This window comes from Paramisgurnus dabryanus, chromosome 7, assembly GCF_030506205.2.
Source record: "Paramisgurnus dabryanus chromosome 7, PD_genome_1.1, whole genome shotgun sequence".
Classification (NCBI taxonomy): Eukaryota; Metazoa; Chordata; class Actinopteri; order Cypriniformes; family Cobitidae; genus Paramisgurnus; species Paramisgurnus dabryanus.
In genome coordinates, this window is record NC_133343.1 from 5750851 (window position 1) to 5778495 (window position 27645).

At 37.1% G+C, this 27645-nt stretch overlaps 1 protein-coding gene across 3 annotated transcripts in view; it reads left to right on the top strand.

Annotated features, from left to right (window-relative positions):
* myh10 (myosin, heavy chain 10, non-muscle) overlaps positions 1-27645 on the top strand; it is a 76957-nt gene that overhangs the window by 14607 nt on the left and 34705 nt on the right. Inside the window, exons 4-14 of one of the 3 annotated variants that reach the window (XM_065293729.2) lie at positions 12147-12174; positions 13917-14019; positions 16148-16177; positions 17495-17512; positions 21698-21790; positions 23304-23367; positions 23579-23677; positions 23776-23919; positions 24062-24157; positions 26749-26867; positions 27156-27308. In XM_065293729.2, the coding sequence (XP_065149801.1) occupies positions 12147-12174; positions 13917-14019; positions 16148-16177; positions 17495-17512; positions 21698-21790; positions 23304-23367; positions 23579-23677; positions 23776-23919; positions 24062-24157; positions 26749-26867; positions 27156-27308 (947 nt within the window). Of the gene's footprint in view, positions 1-12146; positions 12175-13916; positions 14020-16147; positions 16182-17494; positions 17513-21697; positions 21791-23303; positions 23368-23578; positions 23678-23775; positions 23920-24061; positions 24158-26748; positions 26868-27155; positions 27309-27645 lie in introns of all 3 variants that reach the window. The other 2 variants (XM_073815335.1, XM_065293731.2) reach the window with 2 other exon arrangements.

Here is a 27645-nt window from a genome sequence, read left to right on the forward strand (position 1 = left end):
GACCCTCTTCAGGGAAGCCTACAAGATTAGCATAGCAACGCTGCTATACACAAGGAAGGAGACCAGAAGCCATTTTTAATGAACAGATTAAAATGTAATCTTAAATTCTGGCAAGAAACTAAAACTGTAAATGACGTTTATCACGAACGCCCGCAACATATATCACTCACTGATCATCATTATTGACTGGCTGAGGCGCTACACGCTAAACACTGTTGCGGGTTTTCTAATGGAAGGTTGAAATCTTCATAATATAAGCATCTTAGCTGAAAGAATGCCGCTGAGGTGACAATGGGACAAGTGCCGTTCGTGTGCTTCTTGGATAGCCTATAATTACAACAAGCGGTGTATCAACGACTCGGAAAGCGAGGTGAAAAATAACACTTGATCATAATGAAACTTTTATTTTGTCATGGATGCATGGACTTTCATGCGACTGTGCAGAGTGCCCATATGAGGCGGAGTTTACTGAGTCTATTAGTCATTATTTTTCATTACGAGATTAAATTGATGATTTTTTTTAGCAAAACACCAACTACATTTTACAATCCCACTAGCATGTTATTTAGACAAAATAAAATATTTTATTTCACGTGAGGTAGGTTGCGTTTTTACGCACACTTTTATGTCATGGGCTATATGCCACTGCAGTAAAGGCTTAATGCACTATTACTGTTAACGATTATTCGAAACAAAGTTTCAAACAGATAAATGCCATTTTCATTACCTCATATGCAAAGCCCGCTCACATGAAAGGTTTGTGTCAGGATCCCCAATTAAATCGTTGAAAATTTGAATAAACTCCAGAAGTGTAAAAAAATATTAAATGGGACATTTTGAGAAAAATCTTTGGTCTCCCCAGAGTACGTATGTGGCCACTTTGTAGGTGTGAGCAAAAATTTGCTGTTTTGGGTGTGTCCTTTAAAATGCAAATGAGCAGTGACGTAGTTGGATAGTGTAGATTAAGGGGCGGTGTTATCCCCTTCTGACATCAAAAGGGGAGCCAAATTTTAATGACTTATTTTTTCCCATGCTTGCAGAGAATGGTTTACAAAAACTAAGTTACTGTGGTTTTTTTCACATTTTCTAGGTTGAAAGAAACACTGGGGACCCAATTATAGCACTTAAACATGGAAAAAGTCAGATTTTCATTAAATGTATCTTTAATAGAAGTTGGAAGTTATCTCAGTTGTTGTTCTTTGTACCTTCAGATACATCTTTTTTCGTCTGATATCAATGACCTTATGAGTGAGGTGTTTGTTTTTTTGGTACTGTGAGGTCGGCTGCACACACTGCTTAATACCCCTTCTTTCCAGGGATAGGGGAACAACTGGCATCTTACGCAGCATGGCTACAAGATCCCATAATGTCTCTGTGACCTAAGCCTTTGACAAAGCAGATGAGATATTCATAGCTTGCTGAACATCAGCTGATGCTGTGATGCAGTTTGTCATTTACTTCCTACAACTTATATCAAAGAGTAAATAATCTTTAAATGAATCCACATGTAGCTTATTTTTAGCTTAGCAGTTTTGACTGAATGATGTCCAAGCTTTTGTATATTGTCTGGTTTTTAATTGGATATGGATGGACTTGATCCAAGCATGATGATGCTTGGTTTAATTTAGTTTCTTCTGAGTCATTTTTTAGTGCGACTGACTGACTCGTCACGTCAGACAGCTACATGCTAAATTCCTGCGGACAGCAGTTGCAGCAGATGGGTCGTTTTTTTACGAATGCTTGTTGCTGCCCACTAGTTGCTTAGTGCTTTTGTACTGCAGTACATACAAATGATTCACTCAGGTCAGATTACTTTGGCATCTATGTTGCTTCATTCGGTTATCTATTGACTTGCATACGCAATATTCTGACACGTATTTTTCTGATCCTTTTCTGTATCACCGTATTACTTTATATGGTCTAAGTAAACACCCCTGACATCTTTACTCTATTCTGTATCTGAGGTCAACACTGAGCCTTTCCTGTCGATGTTCTCATGTTCATGCACAACAAAAAGGTGAGGTGAGGAATTTGAAGTGCCCTCTATATGATGACAGGCGGGTGGAAAGTAGGAGTTGATAATAAGATGGCTTGCTGATGTAGGAAAGGAAAGTAGTGCCGGAGGTGGAGCAAATTACGTTTTGATGAAAGATTATGAAGATATTCTTTTTCCATTACGTGATAATACGCGAGTTATAGTCACATTTGATTTCATGTTAACATATTTCATTTTGGTTACACAAAGTATTATGTCACTGAGAAATTTCACTGCCTCTTTGAATTAACCAACTTGATTGTCAGGGCTCATTGCAAGGTGTTTTTATTGTTTTATACTGTTGTCTGAGGTCTAATTATGTTGTTTGCGTGTTTTTTTTATTCAAAAACATCCAAAGCAATAAGTAAGTTTTGGGCTGGCTTGAGAAATGCTCTGTTTTGATGGGTGGGCCGCATTGAAGACCTTAAAGTAAATGGCCACTGCTATGATTGGATAACAGTTTTTTGTAGCAAACTAGCTTTCAATCCTCTGTCATTACATGTGGGCAATTGTTTTGAAAACTTCTAATGTGGAAAAATGGTAGTTTGAGGGATTTACCCATATATGTTCGAGTCGCAAGATGTTCTATGCACAAGACATGAAACGCATATATGACAATGCGTATGTGTGAAGTAGCACACAACAAATCTTAAAACGCGACATGCCTAAAAATTACCATAAACAACACGGTAAGTGCCCATCCGAATCTAAATTGCGGCTGGCTTGACCACAGACACCGTAATACCAAAAATGCTTCAGCGTGTGACCGCATGGTAAGTCCTTATCAATCAGGACATATCAGGCGATCTCTAACAAAGCCATAGTGACGTAGCACCAAAGTGTTTTACCCGCATAAGATTGCTGCGCCATTTTGTCCAGTTCCAATATTGATGGAACAGCATTGCTTTTTAATCGCAGTCTTTGTTCAAATCCAGCGTCAACCTGTAGCTTGTTCGCTCAACGTTTTACGCACGTGAGCTGGAACTTTAAAAACGTTTAATTTAAAAATATACTTCAACCTTGTATTCCTAATATCAGATTTTGAGGGAAGGTTAGGCAGTGACTGTGTTCTTCCATAACCAGTGGTCGGGGCTACCGAAGTAGACGTTAAGTTAAAAAATCGACTACTACTTCATAACTAGGTACTTTCCGTAACTTGGCGTTTGGTGGGCTTGGTGTCAATAACATTTGATATTTCAGTAACAAGGTTGTTTTCAATTCTGAAACTTACAGGATGTTTGTTCAAGTACGATGACCTCATATATAACAAAAACCCAAGTTCAAATTGATTCCTTAATTTACCGCTCCTTTTAATATTAAATGTTTTATTAATACATGGAAAATTCTTAAGGTTTTATTTCTTTTTATGGTGATCTATAACAGTATTTCCCAACCCTGTTCCTGGAGGCACACCAGCACTACACATATTGCAACTCTTCTGATTCAAACCCACCTGAATCCACTCTTTAGCTTATTAGTTAGGACTCCAAGATGGGAAATAATTGGGTCGGATGCGGAAGACATCCAAAATGTGTACTGTTGGTGTACCTCCAGGAACAGAGTTGGGAAACCAAAGGGAAGAAAGATGGATGTGTACTTTTTAATGTTCATTCTGATCGTAAACCAAATAGTTTTCCTTTATAAAGAGGTTTGATTTCAAACGGAGGTTTTTTTTCAAAACCCAACAATGAGCTTCTAAAAATGTCCTTTTAAAGTCAGATGGATTTAGATATTTAGCTGTCAATTTATTTGCTTTTTGTATCTGTTCTGTAGTCTTTAGTGGAGTGGTTCTCAAACTTTTTCGGCATGCGGCCCCACTTTTATACGGTGCATCCCTTTGTGGCCCCCCAAAGAAAATTGATAATAGAAAACTTTCTAAAACTTTAAAATGTGAATTAAACAAACATATTAAATTATACAATGTAGTCGTGTTGGTTAGTATCCTTATTTTAGGTTTAATTAAACAGAATTTATGATAAATCAATGTATTTTATAAATTGTCTTAAAACTGGGGGCCCCTGGCACCATCTCATGGCCCCCAGTTTGAGAACCACTACTTTAGTGTTTTTGGATGTATTTCCTACCATGTATTGCTAAATAGCATAACATTGTGACTCTGGACCACAAAACCAGTAGTTTGCCAGGGTAAATTTGTAGCAATAGCCAAGAATACATTGTATGGGTCAAAAGTATTGATTAATTTTAGGTATGCACCGATAGGATTTTTTTGGGCCGATACCGATTTAAACAGACAACTTCTGGCCGATGCCGATACCGATATTAAACACTTGTATACAATACTATACAGTTGGTCTATTAGCTAATTATTTTTACTGAACATGGACTGGATCTGATAAACATTAAACTGACCAACATAATAAGAGAGGCACAAATTAAGCTAAAACAAATATAATAAGACAGCATGACAACCCTCAAAGGTGGTTTTTGCTTTTCAGCATTTATTTTATTAACCACATTAACTCATTTTTACATATAATGGATTTCTTTATGCAGTTAATTAATAAACAATCGGTATCGACCATTCTTGTGCTATTGCCGATATGCCGATGGTTTCAAATTCATCAAAAATCGGCCGATAAATATCGGCGGCCGATACATCGCTGCATCACTAATTAATTTTTTTAATGCCAAAAATCATTAGGATATTACGTAAAGATCATTTTCCACTAAGATATTATTTTAAAAATGTCCTACAAAAAATATACAAATAATGTATTTATCATTAGTAATAGGTGTTGCTGAGGACATTTGGACAAATTTAAAGGCCATTTTCTCAATATTTAGATTTTTGCACCCTTAGATTCCATATTTTCAAATAGTTGTTTCTCGGCCAAATATTGTCCTCTCCTAACAAACCATAAACCAATGGAAAGCTTATTTATTCAGATGATGTATAAATCTCTGTTAAAAAATTTACCCTTAAGACTCATTTTGTGGTCCAGGGCCACATTTTTGTAAGTTTAAATGTAACTTAGTGCTTGTATTATATTTTTCAATAAATCCTGTTTGTTGTTGGTAATAAGTTCTGAAGAGAGTGGTTTTCTTTGTATTGTGTGTCTGGCAGCTTACAGTTTATTTTTACTAGCTCTGGCACGCAGACATGAACTTTAATGAATGTTTATTCATCCCATTTTACTGAGGCAAACTGTATAGTGGTATATATGGTATAGTTTTCCCTCTGCATCCAACTCCACCCTTTTCTCTCTGGTGTTTGGCAGTGATGTGGTCTGGTATTTCAGGAATGTGCCCTGTCGTAGGTTAATCCAGTAGAAGGGTAGTGAGGGCCAGCGGAGGGAGAACTTTGAATTAAATCTCATGATGGTCAGGATGTAAGTATGGACACTACGAAGACTGTGCTGTCAAGTTTATATGTGAAGCTGTGTTTTTGAATGACTACATTTAAAGAGCTTTGATGCTAAACCCTAAGTGCGCAAATATAACATAAATATATTATTAGTGGTGTATAAAGACCTTACAAAATGTACTGTATTGTTCTTATTATCTTAGAATGAGCTGTTTTTATCTACATACACCGCGGGTCCCCTAACATGAAATTTGCGCCGTCATATTTCTACAGTAGCCTTATGCTGAGTTTACACCAAACGCGTTTTGGGCATCAAAATCGCGTCTACCGCGCGTGGTTTGCCGCTTGAACAATTTGGATGCATTCGCGCGTGTAGAGCGGAGTAGACGCGTGGAAAAAGCAAGCATTTAACCCGCGTCCGAAGCAAAATCCGCTTCTTGTGGGGGAGGGGCAACTGCTGTGCGAGTGTCTGTTTGCAAGATGACTGATGTTACTTGTGCATTTATCAAGAGAGTTACCAGTTTGTATTGGGTAACCTTACTATGGGGGAAAATAAACGGCGCGGGTAGATAAACGTCACGTGACTCAAAAGTGAAGTGTGTTACAACTTACCAGGTTGCCCAAAGTCCTTACTGACACTCTTCCAAGCGAGGTCCTTATTCCTGTCTCCTCTATAGAAATAACAACTTGTGTCATATAGCTTCGAGTGACTGCTTGAATGAGTGACTCCGGGCGGGGCTGCCACCACAGCAGCAGGCAGGCTCCTGATTGGTTAACGCGGCGCGAAATTCCGCCAAAGTTCAAATTTTTCAACTCGGCCGTCAGCCGCAAATTCGCTTGAACCGCAAAATGCACAAAAGCACCATTCGCGCGTACCGCGCACCACGCTCAATTCGCGCCTTTCGCGCAAGCTTCACGCGCGAATGAGGCGGAAACGCGTCTTCCGCTCCGCGCCAAACGCCTCTTCCGCGCCGTGGGACCTCCTGACGCGCGTCAACGCGTCTGCACATTGACTTAACATTGAAATCACTCGCGCTTCACGCCTCTACCGCGATTGGTGTAAATGCAGCATTAAACAGACAAACTGCTCTACAGAGTGCGTTTTGTTACTACGTTTTTTCAGACGATGACATGGTTGTCGTGTGGTGGCTACCGTAGCTTCTCTATGTGTTTCGAAAGGGAGGGGTGAGCTGTGGACTAAGCTGTTTTTTGCAATTCACATTCTCACCACTAGATGCTGCTATAAATCCACACAGTGGACAGTTAACTCTTTCCCCGCCAGCTTTTTCAAAAAAAAGTTGCCAGCCGGCGGCAGCATTTTTTATGATTTTCACAAAAGTTTGATGCCTTCCAGAAAATGTTTTTCTTTAAATTTATAAACATAAAATACTTTAAATTAAAAAAGGACCACTATCTGTATTTGTACTATCAAATAAAAAAGTTAATTTTGAGCCCTGCGTTCCCAGAAAGCTTCAGTATTGGCAGGTCAGCAGTCAAGAATCTCAGTCAGTCAGTGAAACCTCAACAAAGACGTTCTTGATCACATTGCCAGCTCTCTCGCTTTGCTTGTGTGTGTTGTGACTCATTAGACGTTCTACTCCATTTAAACAATGACCAATGACTTTTCAAATATTTTAAATTATCTCTTTTAACATCTGTAATTATAAATTGTACATATTAGTCCTGCTGTCTCTTCCTGACTCCCATCTAATCTTCTGAGCTCTATATGTGCTTGAATGATGTCTGTATGCTAATGCTGGCATCTCAATAATCAGGGTTTTATTAGTCATAGAAGAGTTCTTAAAGCCTAAACAAAGGATGCAGTAAAAAGTCAAGAGCCCTCTCGTCACTTGATTATATTCTTCCCCTTTCTGCAGCTGCGCTGATAGCAGAGGCCATTCTTCACAATCCTTGGCTGCTTCGGATACAGATAGGCTCATGAACATCGGGGTGTTCTCCATAAAAAGCAAGATTTTCAGAGCTAACTAAGCAAATCTTCAGCAAAGACCTTGGGAACTGCTGTCCTTGAAACATTTGAACTTTTAATCTGAAACATTGTTTTTGGAGCCCTTTTGACCATGAACAGTTTCCTATCGCTGCTTGTGACATCATTCATCCATCCAACGTCCTTTTCCTGTTAATACATACATTAAGGCATGCAGAGTGTGAATGTGTATTATTTGATTGTCAGTTTTAAACTATACATGGAGGTAGGGCTGTGATCTCTGCAAGCCGGCCAGGGCACGGTTTGATTTGGATAATGTGGGTGCACCCTTAAGGTAGAAGTATAGTCCCATTTTTATGCATACTCGAGGTTCTGTGCACTGCTGGATTTAGAACTGCGTTTCCTTTGTTTGCTTAGGTCACGCATGTATGTACAGGAGAATGTAGTATGCAGCACAGGAAAAAGGCTTTGCATGTTGTCGCTTTGTGCATGCGTCTAATGTTTTGTAATGTTCTAATGTGCATTTGTCGTGCGCGTATGTTCACGTACATGTAAAAAGCAGACTATACTCCAGGCTTTAGTGAACAAACTGGGGCCAGGTGGAGGAAACCCCAGACTGAAGATCAACCCAGCTGTAAATCCTCTCCATGCCAGACCGCCCTGACCTCCTGCTGTCAGAACAGGAAAGCACTCAGCACTATTTCATCTTCAGGCATCCTTTGTTCTCATAGGTGGACTCAGTCAGATACCCGTGTGTCTCATTACACGACTGCATAAAGGATTTTTTTGAAGCCTGTGAGAAGTAAATTGGTTTTGTCATTCTAACGAACCTCACTTCTTGTTAAGAATTTGATGAATCTTCTCCGCAATTTCCTTTGTGTCCTATGAGGATGCATAATGATGTGTCTAACCAAGTTAAATTCAAAGCGAGCTAGCGGGGTGTTTACAGGCAGCTTTTCATTGCTATAACTTTATATGTAACAACCATATGTATATAAAACAAAACACTGACAACAAACCCAAACAAGTAACAATTTAAGTCTAATTATAAGTTACATTTAATGTAACATTGTCATAAAGTACCACGGTCTTATGTTTCAAGTGTAGTGCAGTGTAACAGCAGCAGTTTTGGGGACGGGTTAGTAAAGTTTTATCTTATCTAGTGCTTATTGGTTCTGCCAGATGCAGAGATGCCTGAAGTTTAAAGGAGGGACTTTACTGTCTGATAGCTGTCTGATACTGCAGTAACAACAGTTTAACATGCCACAGCGTTATTTATCTGCATTATTAGCTACATTCTGCAGCTACAGATTTGGGAAATGAGACACCACCCAGACATTTGGATGATCTCCCAGCGTGTGTGTGTGTGTGTGTGTGTGTGTGTGTGTGTGTGTGTGTGTGCTTGTAGCGGCCACATGTTTACAGATAATAGAAAAGTGAGGATAGTGAGTGGTATAATTCAAATGAATTAATTTCGATGAGATTTAATTTTAGCTACATTTCTTATACGCATTTAATCATATTGTATTATAGCTTGTTTATGTGGGTTTGATGGATTTTCTGCATAACATAGAGGAAGTTGTTTAGCTTATTGAATCCGATATCCTGAGTGTGCTGGAGACTGCAGTACGTTAAGTAGTGGATCGAATTTGCTGATGCTCCATTCTTTGGCTTGTTCTGTCTCTCCGGCTCTAAATGAGGCCTGACCTGGGGCCAGTGTGTCTTGACATTGTGGCCAGTGTTGGCCGAAGTCTCTTAATACTCAAAACATAATTACCTTCAATTCAGATACATCACTGTCTGATAAAAATAAGCGGAGGCTACAGAGATCAATGCGTGCATTTAAAACATTCTTTGTCAGAGGTGGTGGTTAATGGTTTTTGTGCTTGCCCCAAGTATATTTGTAGAGAACTTTTTTGAAAACATGATTTGAAAGAATATGAATTGTGAAACAGGAGCCGTTTCTCAATACCAAGTACGCCAAACTCGGACTTGTGTTCTTCGTAGTTCGAACTTGCAAGTTCAGACTCGGAAGAACGAACTCCTGACGCGAAAAGCATCCTGGGAAACTTTGCTGTCATAAGTTCACACAAGTCTCCTCTGATGCATCCTCGATAAAATGGGCGGATCAAGAACACATCCGGGGATTTTATGTGAACTTGGGCTTGATGCGAACTTTGATTTGGAACAGTACTTGGTCCGCGACTGATGACGTTTCACAAGTCCACAAGAACACAAGGACAGACAAGAACGCATATTGAGAAACGGCTAGGGTGTTATAGAAATAAAATTGACTATTACATTTATCATCTTTAAAGTACCACTGTTACAACCATTTAAAGCACTAAATGCTTTTGACAGAAAATTTTCATACCGCTAAGACTTCTTAGTCTTAAGTTAGACTTCTAGTTGCCTACTATGATGAATGGTCTAGGATGATTGTGCTTAACCCATAAGTCCCTGCTTTTTGCGTATGTGCTCCATACTATTGAACTATTCAGTTTGTATTAATGCACATTCTTATGTTTTTTTTTCTTTTAGTAATGCACCAAAATGAACAGAAATTTTGGATGCACTTGGCCGAAAACCAAAAATATCTTAAAAAAAATATTTTAAAAAGTTTTTATTTAATTGTAGTAAGATAAGACTATGGTTGTGTCTGAAAACTAAGGCAGCTGACTTGTTGCCGTGCTGCCTCATCAGAAGATGACTTCGGCGGCATAAAGGCAGCTCTGGGAAACGCATTCGGACAGCCTTCATAGGCAGCGTAAAGGAATTCTGTTTGAAATATAGACGGTTTCATCGGACGCATGTGCGGTTATTGCGTGTCTGGTCAGAACTTTACTTCCGGTTTCTGATTGTTTATTGGTCTGACTAGTTGCTAAACTGAACTCTTAAACAAATACCTCGTCGCAAATAACAAATGTTTTGGTTTCCTAGGTAATCTATGTGTTGTTTATTTAGCTTATTATATAAATGAACTACTTTAACTCTTTCACTGCCAGCGTTTTTTTAAAAGTTGCCAGCCAGCGCCAGCGTTTTTTTCATGATTTTCACCAAAGTGTAATGCCTTCCAGAAAATGTTCTTCTTTAAATATATAAACATACAATATACCAAATGAAAGAACAGACCCTCTGCTTTCAAACAAAAAAAACAATTTCATGCTACCTTCAGTGGTTCTTTTGTAATCAGCTTTTGAATATGGGTAGGTTTCTGCAAAAACACCACATTTTGAGCAAAAAGCAGAGATAATTCCATTTTTGTGACGGACTTTTCATAGAGATCCCAGAGGGCAATACTTCTGGGTTTAAAAAATTGCGGAAGGGCGCCACCTGGTGGATAATAGCGGTATTGCGGAAAGACGGAACATCTCGTCATTGGCGGGGAAGCGTTTTCTCTTAATTGACGAGATATCTCGTCAATGGCGGTGAAAGAGTTAAAAGGACTTTGTTGTTATTTATTCTTAGCAGAGTTTACCGGAAGTTACGTGAAGACAACGAAAGCTGCTTGTTTATGTTGTTACTGCTGAAACCGTCTATACACAGAGGGCGCCTTTGTGATAACCAATCACATGTTCAAAACCTACTAATACTAATTTCTTGCTAGAAATGCAATATAAAACTGAAAAAATAACCTTATTTACACTAAATTTGTACTCCAGACACTTTCTTGGCAGCCATTAAATTTTTTCGAACTCAACCAGGCTCGACCAATCACATTCCCCTCGTACAAACATGCATAGAATTGTGGGACAAGACAATGAAGGTATCTCAGAAGACAGGAAATAAACCAAACGTTGGATGCCTTCAAATGCTGCCTCCGAAGGCAGCAATTTGCAGATTTCGTACGCAGCCAATATATAGATAATTAGAATAATATTAAATACATCTTTTTTGAAAGTAACACAATAAATTTGCAGTCATGTATGTAGCGCTGTGATAATGGCTTCAGTCAGACTAAAAGGCTAACAAAAAAACAATAATGCCATTTTCGGACGAAAATTTTTGGTGGCCAAAATTTCTGTGCATTGCTGTTTCCTTTCCATGTGGTTATGAAAAACTAATTTGCTGGCAATGTATTTCCATACAAGTAAGGAAAATCGCACTTATGTTTTTTCCCCATTTTTATCTTGGAAATTAAATGGCATAGAAACGACATATATAGAAAGACAGTTGCTGACTGTTTTTGTGATTAGGTGAAATGTCCTTTAGTCAAAATCCATATCATAAAAAATTTATGCCATTCACTGCTGTCAGCAAATGAGTGCTTACATGTTGTTGGTTAAATCCTTATCATCCCCTTCCAGAGCTTTAGTAAAAAAAAATGTCTTCAGAAATCTGATTCAGAACTTTACTGAATACTTTGACTTTCTAGAATAATCCCATTGTGTGCAAGTTCAACCCGTTTATGAAGTCAGATTTGCAAAAAGGTGACGAGCTCCAGGAAAACCTGCTTTGAATATATTTAGGATGTGCCAATGAGTTTCACAGATGTTTTTCACTCGTTTTATAGGCCAACACAGCATTTTGAGTTGGACTGCTTTTCCATTTTAACCAAGGTGTCTTCTTTAATGCTTAACTTTTTTTTGCAGAGACTTTACATCAGTCATACTTTACAGTTCTATATATAAATAAAATGTGACGATAGATTGGAATAAGTCAAAAGCTTTAACATAAATAAACATTACATCAAGTGTCTCTTAAAGGATTGGATTAAGATAAATATGTCCTTCTCTATATAGTCAAGTTTTTCCTTTTGTTTGTTTCCTTTTTAGGCCCTTTTACAAAGTATTATTTGAATGAAAAGCTCAATTTTTTTCTCTCTTTTTCTCCTTTTACAGATCGTGAGGACCAATCAATTCTTTGCACGTGAGTAACCATTAGATCATCTGTTTCAGCTGTTATTGGTCACGTCAGTCTGTCTGGATTTATGGGAGCTGTGACATCACTAGGGATACACAGGAGCTTTGGCTTTTTTGGCGCTGTACATTTAAGAGTCATGTACAACCATGAGTCATGTATCATTTCTGCATTAAATGTCAGGAGCTGCAGTTGCTTGGCACGACTCGCTTTGAATCAGACGCACATACCCAAGTGCTTACAGTCAGTCAGTTGGGATTTATACCTAGAAATTGCCTGAATATCTCTTTAGCACATTCTGCTAACAGAACCTATGCGTTTTGACATCATGTCTCTATATGCAGCCCATATCAATCTGCAAAGCAAGCTTATGAAGATGAAGTCATTTAGTGCTATATTTGGAATTTAGGGTTGAGGAATCTCTCAGTCAACAGCTTAATGACGAGCAGAAACCTGACATACTTTGAAACCCCAAGAAACTTGATACTGACTTCATTCAGTTATTAGAGAAATGCATGGGTCGTATTTGACCTGGAAAAGTAAAGGAAAGAGTAAAGCATGTTTTAGAAGCATTGTTTTTTTTACCGTGACATTAAACAGGAGTGGCTTTTTACATTGGGCGCAAAAAGTAACGCAAAGACACGCTGAAATAAAAACAGTAGATACCAATAAAGTCTTTTACACTGCTTGTGATTATTCGGTTTTAAAAAATAGCAGTTTCAGGCTCCTGAAACGCCACATCTGTATGCCAACGTGTCTCTGAGTTAATTTGGTATTAACGGCATGAGATTTGAAGAATGCAAACTGTCTTGATCAAAAAACTAAGTTTTATTATATTTTTTTAAGCATACATTATTTCATATTCACTTATTGCCGTTTTCGTTTCTCAGTTGCATTGCTTTCATATTTCTTTGAATAATGTCAGTTTTAAGTTAATGGCTTTACAGGCCGTTGTGGAAATAATCTTGATTTGTATCCTTCAAAAGACATTTTATTGACATTTTTGTTTTATATGGATGAAAAGAATATTTGTATGAATTTCCATCTTTTTCCATTGTGTTATTAAAACACCATATGCTTTTCATTAATTTTACATAAGGCTTTCAACACTTGCCTAAAGAAAGCTACCGTGTTGTCAGCCACAGAAACTACAGCTGAAAAAACAAACAAAAGAGAGAGACAGCAGTTATCAGACCTGTGATACGGGATGTTTATTTATATGACCGGTGGTTTATTTAACTTATGAAATGGATGGCTAATAAATTTTAGCCATATCAAAATCATCTTAGTTCTTAAAGAGTAACTAAACCCTAAACCAACTTTTTTTAGTTAATGATCTGTAAGAATGATGCTTTATTAGGGCTGTTCATTGATTTTAGTAAGTTTTTTGACATTTGGATATAAAGTGTTTCAATACTACAATATATGGTGTAAAAACGTCTGAGTGCTGCCCTCTTCAGGTTGAACGGTGGTTACTGCAGTTTAATTTTCCTATTGGATGTTGGGTCCAAAAAATGACTCGTGACGTAAGCAGGTTCAAGATCACCACACCCTTGTTACGATCTCACCACACACTTAGTTCGTCCCCTCTATCTCCGTTGGGATCTGCCCACTTTTCTTTTTCAAATATTGCCAGTGGGTGGAGTCAGGCTCTGACCAGGGGTTTAGTAACGCTTTAAATAGTGTTTTTGATGTTGCCCCTTTGTCTCATGCTTTTAATGTTTGCTTTGATTATGAATTTTCTCCCATAGAGGAGAATCAGGCGCTGGAAAGACGGAAAACACCAAAAAAGTCATCCAGTACCTGGCTCATGTCGCATCCTCTCACAAAGGAAGGAAAGACCACAACATTCCAGTGAGTTCCTTTTCTTTCGGACATCCTCTGATCCCATTGTTCACATTTGAATTTTTTGTCGAATTTGCTCACTTATCAATATATGTGATGTCTTAATGGAAACAAAGGGTAGTTTTACACCACAAGGGGCTCACAAGTTCAACTTTATAAAGTAAGCTACCTGGTTGCCTTAACAATTCTTATACATTAACTTTTTAATATTTCAAAATTTTAAGGCAACCAGGTAACTTACTTTATTTAAGTTGAACCAACTTTTTAACATTGTAATTGGGTACAAATTTTGGGCTGTTGGCGATCATGCTAAAATGCCATTTAACATATTGTTAATAGCATCCTGTAGTTCATATGTTATTCTTACTTATCAATAATGCATTAACAGGAGCTCTTACAATCTACTGTTATTATTATTGTTGTTATTATTTTTTACTAAGACAGAATTAAAAATAAATTGAATACAATGACATCAGGGTGCTTTTTCAGAGTTGTTTTAACCTAATTAACATAGATAACATGCACTTGTATGTCATTGTCATAGTATCGTTCATAGACTTTTATAGAGTAATACCTACTGTATTAATGACTAGTTTTACAGTGTGTGTAGTTTAGTATGGATGGGCCTATATTCAGAAAGCATCTTAAAGCCGAAGTAAAGTCCATTTTTTACACGTACGCGAAGGGCTGTCACGATTATGAAGTTTGGTTAATTGTCTAATAAATTGTGACGATTAATTGCCTGTTTTAGGACTTTTTGACATTTAATTCTCATACATTTTTTTGTTTGTTTATGAAATAATTTCACACGTTGTGATTATTTAAATTAAATCTTTTGCCAGGTTTACCTGGCATTAATACACATAACACATATTTAAAAGTATTTATTTATTTAGTGAATATATCTTTCAACAACTGAAAATTCTTCATAAGAAATAAATACAATTAAGTGTCTGAAAAATAACTGAAAATAAAATGTATTGTGTTACACTGTAAGTTAAGTTCTCCTTAACTCTTTCACCGCCAGCGTTTTTAAAAAAAGTTGCCAGCCAGCGCCAGCGTTTTTCATGATTTTCACCAAAGTTTAAATTTTAATGCCTTCCAGAAAATGTTCTTTAAATATATAAACACACAATATAAGAAAAAGAAAAGACCCTCTGCTTTCAAACAAAAAAAAAACGTTTCATCCTACCTTCAGTGGTTCTTTTGTAATCAGCTTTTGAATATGGGTAGGTTTCTGCAAAAACACCACATTTTGAGCAAAAAGCAGAGATAATTCCATTTTTGTGACGGACTTTTCATAGAGATCCCATTCAGAGCGATCTTTAAAACGGACACGGACATGCAGCCGCTTGCCATAGGACAATACTTCCGGGTTTAAAAAGTTGCGGAAGGGTAATAATAGCGGTATTGCGGAAAGACGGAAAATCTCGTCATTGGCGGTGAAAGAGTTAATACAGGCGCTGCAGCTCCTCCTTGTTTTAAAAAAAAGTGCGATCATTGGTGGTGATCTAAAATCATTGCAATGAGGTGAAAAATCGCAATAAGACAGTTATTGAATCGTTGTGACAGCCCTACGTATGCAAAGGTCTGCGTACAATGTGTGTGACGCAATTTTCGTCATCAGAAGAGTGCGTGGGTACTGTACGCAAACTGCAGGATTTTTTTAGATTGTACACGTAAGTCGCGCATGTGCGTACAGGAGTATGTAGGTAACGAGAGGGATGTGTGCACATGTGTCGAACGTTGGTGCACTTGTATGAGTTAAATAAACTATGCTATGCAAGGCTGTGGGTTTGACTGCACGCGTACGCTCGCGCGTGCGTAAAAAAATCTGACTATACCCAGGGCTTTAGAAGCTTCAGTTATTGCCGTTAGTTTCCAATTGATATGAGTTTAATCTGTAAACGCTAAGATTTTTTATTTGTAATTGCATTTACCATTTTATAAATAGGAAAGCATGAGATTGGCTGAACAGTTTTATATGCTGCAGTCATTGATCGTCTGTAATCGCATGGCCAAATATACTGTAAATAATGTGCTTAAGGCTTAGATCTGGCCCTTGGACTTAGATACTTTGGGAATGTGGCCCTTGATGCCTTCTAACATATTACATTTGTTTATTACATACAAACAGCCAGAATCACCTAAAGCTCTCAAACTCCAGGCAAGTTCCTTTAAGCTTTTTATACCTGCTCTGCTTGTGCATGCAAAACTAACCTGCTACAGTATTTAAACACAAAGAAAACAAAAATTTTCTGCACTGTGGGATATTTATGGAATACATAAACAAATAGCTTTGGGGGTTGAAATATTTCAATTTCACCTTTTTTACTAAATTGTTTCGAATGTATAAGCTAAATGTTCTGTTTAGTTTATGTAGCTGGACGATTGGGTACTTTAGCTTGCATGATGGCCTGTCATTTCTGACATGTCATCATTTTCACTATTGTAACTCTGATCCTGTCTAATGTTTTCATGACTTGAAAAATCTGTTACATTTTCTAGCATGAAACGCAGGTTTGTACACCATAGATTAAAAGGTTTGACAGTCAATTCTGTTGTTTTATGAAGACTTTATGCAAACCCTGTGAATCTTTGAGTCAAATGTAATCATATCTGTTATGTTGACAGCTGACAGATCGGTTACAGCCCAAATTCAAAGAGCAGCTGCTCTTGTATCATCCTAAACCAACAGAGACAAAGTCCTACCTATAAATTAAGGATAACATTCCCCACACTGTTCTGTCCAGGAACATTCCAGTTTCAATACAAGTTTAACTTTTTTTGACAGTATTTGTGCTTCTTCACCACAGAAAATAATTCAGATTCCTCATTTTGTAAAAACAAGCAACAAGTGTGACCCGGGACCACAAAATCAGTCATAAGGGTAATTGTTTGGATAATTGAGATTTACACATCGTCGGAAAGTTGAATAAATAAGCATTCTATTGATGTATGGTTTGTTAGGATAGGACAATATTTGGCCAAGATAAAACTAGTTGAAAATCTGGAATCTGAAGGTGCAATAAAATCTAAATATTGAGAAAAGCACCTTTAAATTTGTCCAAATGAATTCTTAGCATATTATTATAATTTTATAATTTTATATATATTTGTAGTAGGAAATTTACAAAATCTTCATGGAACATGATCTTAATATCATAATGGTTTTTAACATAAAAAATCGATAATTTTAACCCATACAAATGTATTGTAGCCGTGTGACTTATGACTGATGTTGAAGTCCAGGGTCACAATTATGTTAACAGTAATAGAATGAAAGACTTAAATACACACAATACTATTAGTCAAATTGTCTGTGGTAATTCACAAATCCTCTCGATAAAGCTCATCTTATGTTGATTCCGGAAAGATTTCACCCCTTGATGTGTGCATTCTGTCTGTCCTGTTTGTTTATGTGCGGTCCTTCTGTATGTGACATTAACACCTCTTTGTTTTCATGATATTCATTTGGTTACAGAATGGAATCCTCTTTTATGTGAGTAGTGGGTAGTACTTTGTTTTTCCTTCTCGTATTTCATGACAGTTGTTTAGCGAGCACATGCAACTTCTGTCGCCTTCGTGTCACGCTCACCCTTCCTTATCTTTCCATTGATTGCATTTACTTTTATGCATTCTCTTCCTTATCTTATTTGGGAATTGGTTGTTTATTTTTAAATTGTGTCACACTTTATATTGGGTGTCTTTTACTTTTTAAATTAGAAGAAAGCATGTAAAACATTGTATGCATTCTGAGAGAAATGTGTTTATTCATTTTGCATCTGAGCTCTTCAATTACATGCAGATACTTTGAATTTTAGTTACAATGTAATAGCATTTATACATTTTCTGTATGTAAGTACATAAAGTTAAAGATACCCAATATAAATTATGTATTTTGTATTATGATTTATGTACTGCATCTCAACTTTTGCTATTTCTCATCTCATAACTTTTTGTGCCTCCATTGTACCATACTTCATGTTTTTGGGGGAGATATTAAGTATAAATAAAGGTCATTAATATTTGTAAATCGTGATCCATGCGAGCAGACAAGGGTGCTGAAAATACATGTTAGCCTGGTTTATAAGTGCAGATGGAAAGGGTTGGAATGTCCTTTACTGTGTTACAAAGAGGAGCTCAGATGCCGATAATTCTTGGCATTCCTTCTGTAATGATGGAAATGCCTTTTTCACTTAATATATTACCTGTTTATTGCAATCTTATAATTCCTTTTGATCCAATGGTGCCTAAAATCTTAAAATAGGACTTGTAAAGAATAAAAGTAGTCTGTGTATGAAATTCTTTACTGGGATCAATGTTTATTCCTTTTAATGGATGAGCCAAAATGTGACCCTGTCTGTAAAAACCTAGCCAAGGTCTTTTTTTACCATTATCTACATTAAAACATGCTACATAATGTACATTTTGTATATTGACGTAATGTTTAAGTAAGATCATGTTAGATCATGGAAAAACGAAGTAAAATTTGTTATTAAAATCAAACTTTGATGTTCCTACACTGTAAAAAAAATCTGTAGAAATTGCAGCTGGGTTGCCGGTAATTTACCGTAGATTTAAATTTATGTTATTTACTGGCAACATTTTGTTCAAAGTTAAATGAACATTACACATATACAAGTCTTTGTCTTTACAGAGTAAAACTAAAAAAACAGCATCAAGCAAAACTTTCTGGGAAACAAAATCTGAAGCAAAAAAACAGAAAAAGGTTGATGATGATTTCTGGTTCCCAGAATGCTTTGCATGAGGCTGTTATTGTATAGTTTTATTCTGTAAAGATAAAGACTTGTTAATATTTAAAATTTATTTAACTTTGAACAAACTCTTGCCAGTAAATAACATAAATTTAAATCTACGGTAAATTACCGGCAACCCAGCTGCAATAACATTGAAATTTCTACAGATTTTTTTTACAGTGTAAGCTTATCATTATATTATGAGACTTTAGCCTGGATTTCATAGATAGGGTCACATATATGACCCTGGACCACAAAACTAGTCATAAGTCGCTAGGGTTGCAAAATTCTAAGAATTTTGGAAACTTCAAAATTTTACAGGAATATATGGGAATTTTGGCACACGGATGAAGCTGATTCAGATGTTGTGGAAGCTAATGTTTGTATGTGATGCAGTTTGTAAAAATTACCAAACACATTTTCTACCAAAAGGTCGAAGTGCTGCAAACTAAGTTCTCTTCCGCCATACATTATAGATCTCATTTTTACATTTTGTTTTGTGCCACCATACTTTCTCTTGTAACTAGTCTTTAAATAGGGAAAACATGGAAGTGTTTGGTGGCTTCTTAATTCATCCTTGTTTGGATCCCAAGGAATGAATGGGGCTAGGCTAAATGCTAACACATTCCCGACGCGCTGTACAAAGATTAAGTGCATGCATTGAATAGGTATGTATTAATTTGTCTAAATTGAGGCTAGAACATAGTAAAATATTGAAAATGGTGGTGTTTTCCTTTAAGTTTTCAACTTGGAATATTTCCAAAATTCTCAAGCTTTGCAACTTTATAAGTCACACAGGTATATTTGTAGCAGTGGCTAACAATTCATTGTATGCGTCAAAATTTTTGATTTTTTTTAATGCCAAAAATCATTAGGATATTAAGTAAAGATAATGTTTCATGTAGATATTCTGTACATTTAACATAAATATATATATAAAAAAAATTATCATTACTATTACTTAGCTAAGAACTTCATTTGGTCAACTTTAAAGGTGATTTTCTCAATATTTTGATTTTTGCACCCTAAGATTCCAGATTTTCAAATGATTGTATCTCAGTCAAGTATTGTCACATCCCCAAAAAAAAATAAACACATCAAAGGAAAGCTTATTTATTCAGCTTTCAGGTGATGTATAAATATGTCAGGTTTTGTGGTCCATGGTCACATATACTGTAGTATGGTACTCCTTCACTACTGTTATAATAGCATCCCTTATAAAGCTGTCTGTGCATATTTATAGTCTAGTCATAGGGTGGCTACTTAAAACATATTAATATTTAAAAGTATGAATTGACAACATAATTATCGAATTTTATTATAGTTGACATTATCTCTGTTTTTCACATTTGAATAAGTTCATTAAAATAATACTTTTAGAACGAGATTGTCCAGAGACTGCAAGAGTGGTAATTTTTATGAGAAACTTCATATTTTTACAAAGCCCCATTAGTAATGCTTTTTTAAAAGTTCACTATTTTGACTTTAGTTACTGTCTTGTGTACAATCATCAAAATTGTTCAAAACCAAAGTCCCCTGGACTGTTTCCACTGTTCCACCATCTTTAGGAATTGGGTTACGTAATGGGAACAGATCCCTACAGTCGGGAGATAGCAACACAACATGACAGTGTTTTGGAACAATGGGGAGCAACACCTTTTCAACTTCCTCTCAGGTGCACATGGAAAATAGAATGTTTGGGAATTTAAGGGAAGGGGTGACTGACCTTTGAATGAGGAAACAGTCATGCAGACTTACTTTGTAATGTAACACAGTGAGATTTTGGACGCCTGTTCAGAATTTAACTCTCAGTCTCCCCTTCCACCCAACCCCAAGAATGTCTGTATACGCGCAGCCAATGAAAATGTATGTATGTCAAGCATCGAACTCTATTATGGTTACACAGGGTTTTATTAGGTTTGTAGGGTGGTGTATTTTTACTCCATCTAGAGAATCTGCTGCCGGATTTGGGGTCAAATGAAAAGAAATGTCACATTTTTTTGTTGTTAGCTACACTCTATCTCTGAGGCATTGCACAATCTTATAGTTTCTCAACTAAAAATTCAATCCACATCTGTAAAGAATATAAATGATTTTTGATCCAGATGTGATAAAACAAGGTGTACAAACAACTCACATCTCTTTTAATTGTTTTAACATAATGTTTATAACTACTGCGATGTAACCTAAGCATTATACAACTAGGATGCATTATAATGTGCAAAATTTTAAATGTTTTTCTGGCCTGGTTTCATCTTCTTTATTGGTGATTGGTCACAGGGTTTCTTCTCATGATTGGACAGAGCACATTATTTTATGTTTTTTTTTTAGTTATGCCCGATTTATAGTCGTGCGTAGGTTCTACGCCGTAGCCTGTGCGTAGCTCTGCGTAGCCTGACGTGCACCTCGCAAAAAGTTTAACAGCGCGTCAGTTCTACGCGGACCGCAAGCGCTGTGATTGGTCCACCAGAACCCCTCCCGTCAAGTATTTCCGTTTGCGACAGTGAAAACAAAGATGAGCGAAGTTGAGGATTGATTTAACTCAAACTGCAACAAAAGTCGCTGTTTTTATGGGTTCCATCATTGCTGGTCTTCTCAAATCATACACAACAAGTTGCCGTTTTTTCTTCGTTTGTGGGTTAACTTGCCAAGCCTGTTCTTCTCTGACGGTCGCACTGCTACTGTGGTTACACACGTGGATACTGCCAACCAGCGGTTTGCGCGTGTGTTTGCACGTCGACGCGTAGGGCGATGCAAAAGTTTAAATGAAAACCGACGCGGAACCTACGCCGTCGCGGCTACGCCGTAGGACCTACGCACGACTATAACGAGCCCTTTACACGCCACTTCTGAACTTGAAATAATGTATGTTTGCTCTTGTTATTTGAAACCCTATTTGGTCATATATCATGACTGTTGCATTACAGGGAGAGTTGGAGCGTCAGCTCCTGCAGGCAAACCCTATTCTGGAAGCCTTTGGGAATGCCAAGACTGTGAAAAATGACAACTCCTCACGCTTTGTAAGTTGGCATGTCAGGTCTAATCTAAAATCCAACCCTTAAAATCTTACTGTAACAAATGTTTAAAATGACTGAAAATTCATACTTTAGCTTTATATACATTTGGATCTGTTAATGATATAATTTGTTGAATGCATCATCTAGAAAGGGTACCCTTTTAGTCATCAAAATCCAAATTTAGCACCTTAAAAGCTCAAGGTGTCTTATTCTTGTTGCGTTGGCTCAATGAGATTTTGTTGGCATGTGTCAAAGTCAGCAGTAAGCTTTTAGAGGAGCAAGCAAATCAGATGCCACAGAGGAATTACAGTAGGATGTATTTGGGCCCTCCTGTACGTAATTATTTCAGGGGCATTTGCAGCAAATGAGCATGTCCATCTTAGCCTTCAGCGCATGCTTTTGTATCCAAAGCAGAGCTGTTGAAATATGCCACATGTATAAGCCCCTCTATCTAAGCCAGGGGTTCTCAAAGTCCGGACCCGACGGCAACTTGATCCGGACCCTGCGTCCACTTCATATTACAAGTGCATTAATTTCTATGTGATTGATTAAATGTGTGCATTTGCTATTTTACAAATGCATATTAAACTTGTAAACCATTCGTTTAGTTTTTTTTCTTTATAGATTTAAGAGTATTCCTGGTCCGAAAATAAAGTTATTAAAAAATTTCCTGTGTCACGCTGTAGCCATCACACCCAGATATTATGCACAGCTACTTCATGTACTACGGCTTTTGATCAGTCCTTACCGATCATTGTTGGTTTGAGTCATTTAAAACATGCATTTAAAAAAGCAACACTCGTCGAACATAATCATTATACATATTCTTTATTATCATGAAAATACCTGAAAAGGTTTGAAGAACAGCAATATAAATATATCCTTAAGACATTTCCTGGAGCTCCGTGTGTCTGATTCTTCGTCTGCAGACTGCAGCGCATATAAAGTTTCTGCCCGAGAGCGCCCCCTGGCTTTTGGATGTAGCGGCATTTAACCGTAATTCATTGAGACGCATAGCAAGCATCATCAGCCAATTTATAAGTGCACCCCTAATTTTGGTCAGTGTCTCTGCCTACCAACCACACTTTTTTGCCATGGTTTATGCATCTGATGGAGAACAAACTGTGCCATTTCTCTAATTAGTTTGCTCTGTATTTTGCACCTGGTTACTTTTGGCATATTTCTTGTGTTTATTTTTTATTTTTTTTTACTTTAAATGCAAAATACACTTATGTTTTTCCCAAACTATTTGTGTTGATTTGTTATATAAACAAATGATTTAAATAAAGTTTTTCCGGACCTATGAAAATTATGGGAATTCAGATTTGTACCTTTGAATGTAAACTTTGAGAACCCCTGATCTAAGCGATGAAAGAGCCGATCATCTAACTCCTCAAATGGATTCCTGGAAATGTTGATGAAGCACATAAGAAACTGATTGAAGTTACATGATGTAATGCCATGTTATTAATGAGCCTAACCAGTATAAATATCTAAAGTATTTGTTTTTCCGCAGGGCAAGTTCATTCGCATCAATTTTGATGTGACGGGTTACATTGTGGGGGCCAACATTGAAACCTGTATCCTGATTTGATATCATTCATGTATTTAGGCTATGGTGCAGTCAGCTGGAAGCTTGAGTCTAGATTTAAACAGTACATTGAGTTAATGTCATTTACTATTTTACAACAGAAATGCACTAGTATTAAAACCAGACTTTCAATGGAATATGTTAGAATAGTGAAAAAAAATTCAGGCTTAATTGCTCCTTAACTCAGCCTTCTGCATAAGACCTTCTTGAAAAATCCAGGGCTGTACGCCAAGCCAAAGATGAACGCACCTTTCACGTCTTTTACCAGTTATTGGCCGGTTCTGGAGAACATCTGAAATGTAAGTCTGATTGTCAAGCTGCCCGTATAGAGTATGAAACGGCACACTGTCTGATGGAAGATATCAGCTATACCATTAACACTTTCTTACCCCGGCAGCTGATCTACTTCTCGAGGGCTTCAATAACTACCGCTTCCTCTCCAACGGTAACATTCCCATCCCTGGACAACAGGACAAGGACAACTTTCAAGAGACCATGGAGGCCATGCGTATTATGAGCTTCTCCGATGAGGAAATCTTGTGTAAGTATCAGTCTTCATTATATAATTTTACCGAGCACGCTGCGCTTTTGGGGATGTTTTTTTTCTGCAAACCTTGTGTGCATTTGAATGTAACAGAATCACATACGTGACATTTATAATCTTGATTTTTTTCTCAATGCAGCGATGCTGAAGGTGGTATCAGCCGTCCTGCAGTTCGGCAACATTGTGTTTAAAAAGGAAAGAAACACAGATCAGGCCTCTATGCCAGAAAACACAGGTACCACATTAAAACTGCACTTTTTATACAACACTGTAACATTTGCTAGTCAAGTGATTTTCGAACTTTATGATGCCGGGGCGAGGACCCCCAAATATGATGAACCTTTTGCAAGGGACCCCTACCTGAAATATACTGTTTAACAATTTATATATTTCAACTTCTGGCCGATACTGATATTAAACACTTGTATACAATACTATACAGTTGGTCTATTAGCTAGTTTATTTCTGCATCAAATTATTTTTACTGAAAATGAATTGGATCTAATTAACATTTAACTGACCAACATAATTAGAGAGGCACAAATTAAGCTAAAACAAATATAATAAGACAGCATGACAACCTTAAAAGGTGGTTTTTGCTATTCAGCATTTATTTTATTAACAACATTAACTCATTTTTTTTTTACATATAATGGATTTCTTTATGCAGTTAATTAATAAACAATTGGTATCGGCCTTTCTCGTGCTATTTCCGATATGCCGATGGTTTCACCTAGAAACGTCCGTTAACAATCTCCCAACAATGATTATTCCTCAAATTACGTATCTTCATCTAAAACAGGCTCAAACATAAGGTCTGTTTACACACACACAGAGCTACTGAAGGAGCTGCTCTGAGAAACAGCCAATCAGAGAAAAGCTCAACATTATTATTCATTACCCTTTCAAATAAGGTAATAATAAACCATTTTATTCTAAAGGCATATCCTAGGGTTTTAAATGGACATGTAAAACCATTTCTGCATAATTTTTTAACTTAAAGGGATAGTTCGGCCAAAAACGATATTAAACCCATGATTTACTCACCCCCAAGCTGTCTGAGTTGCATATGTCCATCGTTTTTCAGACAAACACATTTTCCGATATTTTAGAAAATGTTTTAGATCTTTCAGTTGATTAAATGTAATGTTACAGGGTCCAGCCATAGTCCACGACCTTCAAGTCTAAAAAAAGTGCGTCCATCCTTCACAAATTAAATCCAAACGCCTCCAGGATGATAAACAAAGGTCTTCTGAGGGTAATCCGTGCGGTGTTGTTTTAGAAATATCCATATTTAAAACTTTATTAACGTAATTAACTACCTTCCGGTAGCGCCGCCATCTTAGTCGCGTCCGCATTCAGGATGAGAGCTTACGCAGCGTACGGAGGCTACTCTGCTGCTGCTCTGTGCCCCCGCCCTCCGAATTTGTCATACGTCACTAAGAAAAGTGCGTACACTACGCTAATACTCTCTCCTGAGTACAGAGGAGTCTAAGATGGCGGCGCTACCGGAAGGTAGTTAATTACGTTAATAAAATTTTAAATATGGATATTTCTACAACAACACCGCGCGGTTTACCCTCAGAAGACCTTTGTTTATCATCCTGGAGCCGTTTGGATTTAATTTGTGAAGGATGGACGCACTTTTTTTGGACTTGAAGGTCGTGAACTATGGCTGGACCCCGTAACATTACATTTAATCAACTGAAAGATCTAAAACATTTTCTAAAATATCCGAAAATGTGTTTGTCTGAAAAACAATGGACATATGCAACTTGGACAGCTTGGGGGTGAGTAAATCATGGGTTTAATATCGTTTTTGGCCGAACTATCCCTTTAATAAAGCAACATACCTTCTATGTGGATATCAGAGTAATATATGTAACATATTGTATCAATGCATTCTTTGGCACCTTTAAGAAAAACAAAAAGTTTTCCTTGTCTTTTTTCCTCAGATTTTTTTGGGGACCCTTAGTGGGATTCCAGGGGGTTCTAGCAGCCCCCAAAAAAATTCAGAGAAAAATGACAAGGAACATTTTTTTGACCACAGAAGTGCATGAAGTTCAGTGAGGGGACCTGAGAATATCTTTCAATTGGTAGCAGATTATTACCGATGGTATTTCCAAATATAGGAACAAATGGTCTAAATGTATATGCAATTTATTTGTTTAAAGGTTTGTGTGTAGAAATCCAATTTTAGTGCAGATTGTTTTTAACAGCAATGGAAAATTGGATAAAGTATTTGTCCCTCAACAGCTTTAACTACAAATCTGTTGGCAGTGCATTAGGAGTGCCATGCACTTCCCCACTATCTCAACACTGCGCCAGATGTTTTTTATTTTTTTACAAATTACCCCTTTGCCTTCTCTTGGGCTTCTGTGGTGACATCTTGTATTGTTCTTTGGATACATTTCATAAAAAAAAATGTGAAAATGTGTTATAAATCAAGTGTGTTTATTGTACGTAAAAGGCGAAAAAAGGTTTGGCATTTTTAATGTTGAATTTTGATTATCGCTGTTATAAAAAAGTTTTATTTATGATGCGAACTTGTAAATTTATGTTCCTCCTGGTGGTCTTAAAGGAAAAACATTGGAGTTTATATTGTTGCTAAATGGCCAGTACAGGTTTTAGATGTCAATAAATTACAATATTGGCCCGAGTGTTTCTTCTTTGAACTTGAAATACTACTAACACTCGAACAAATATGTCCCATAAGAACTTCTCTCAGCCCTTGTAAGTCCATAAGGAAAATCTTACAAACAGCAGAAAGAATGTGACCATTTTTGGTAATTCTGTATTGTAACGCAATGCTTTCTGCATTTTCAGCCGCCCAGAAGCTTTGCCACCTGCTCGGCATGAACGTCATGGAGTTTACACGTGCCATTTTGTCCCCACGGATAAAAGTGGGCAGGGACTATGTACAAAAAGCCCAGACTAAAGAACAGGTAATGAACTGGTCAGTTCTAACTATATATCTGTCAGATCACCCACCTTCTCACCAACAAAATCATAATTTGCCTGTCAGCACTAATGTGGGCTGATCATGAACGAGAGTTTTTTTATCGTGCCTTTCACCTCAGGTTAATTTTCAACAATAGGCTGCTACTCTCTTGTCTTCAAATGTCCAAATCCTGCGATAGCAAAATAGCTTATTTTGTAGTATGCATTTGTTGTTACAGCAAAAGTGTTTTCTGTGTCTCATTCTTCTCTTCTTTTTCTGTTCATCTGCACAGGCTGACTTTGCGGTGGAAGCCCTGGCCAAAGCCACGTACGAAAGGTTGTTTCGCTGGCTTGTTCACCGTATTAATAAAGCTCTGGACAGGACCAAGCGCCAGGGAGCTTCCTTCATTGGCATCCTGGACATCGCTGGCTTTGAGATCTTCCAGGTGTGGCTTTCTCAGATTTAGTGCTCAGCCTCGGAGCATGAAACACTGACCAGTACTTCAGGACAGTAGTTTATGATGGGGATTAGTTAATGGTAGCTTTGTTGTTTGATCTAAGCAAAGCATTTAATGTGGGCTTTATAATCAAACACAAATATGTTAAAGGGGTCATATGATGCGATTTTTAGTTTTCCATTTTCTTAGAAGCTGTTTTGTGCATAAAGAAGATTAAAGTCTCAAAACCAAAGAGATATTCTTTCTAAAAGTGAAGAATTATCACCCACCTTCTGAAATGCCTCATTCAAACAAGCCCCCATATATCTATGTCACTGTATGGGAA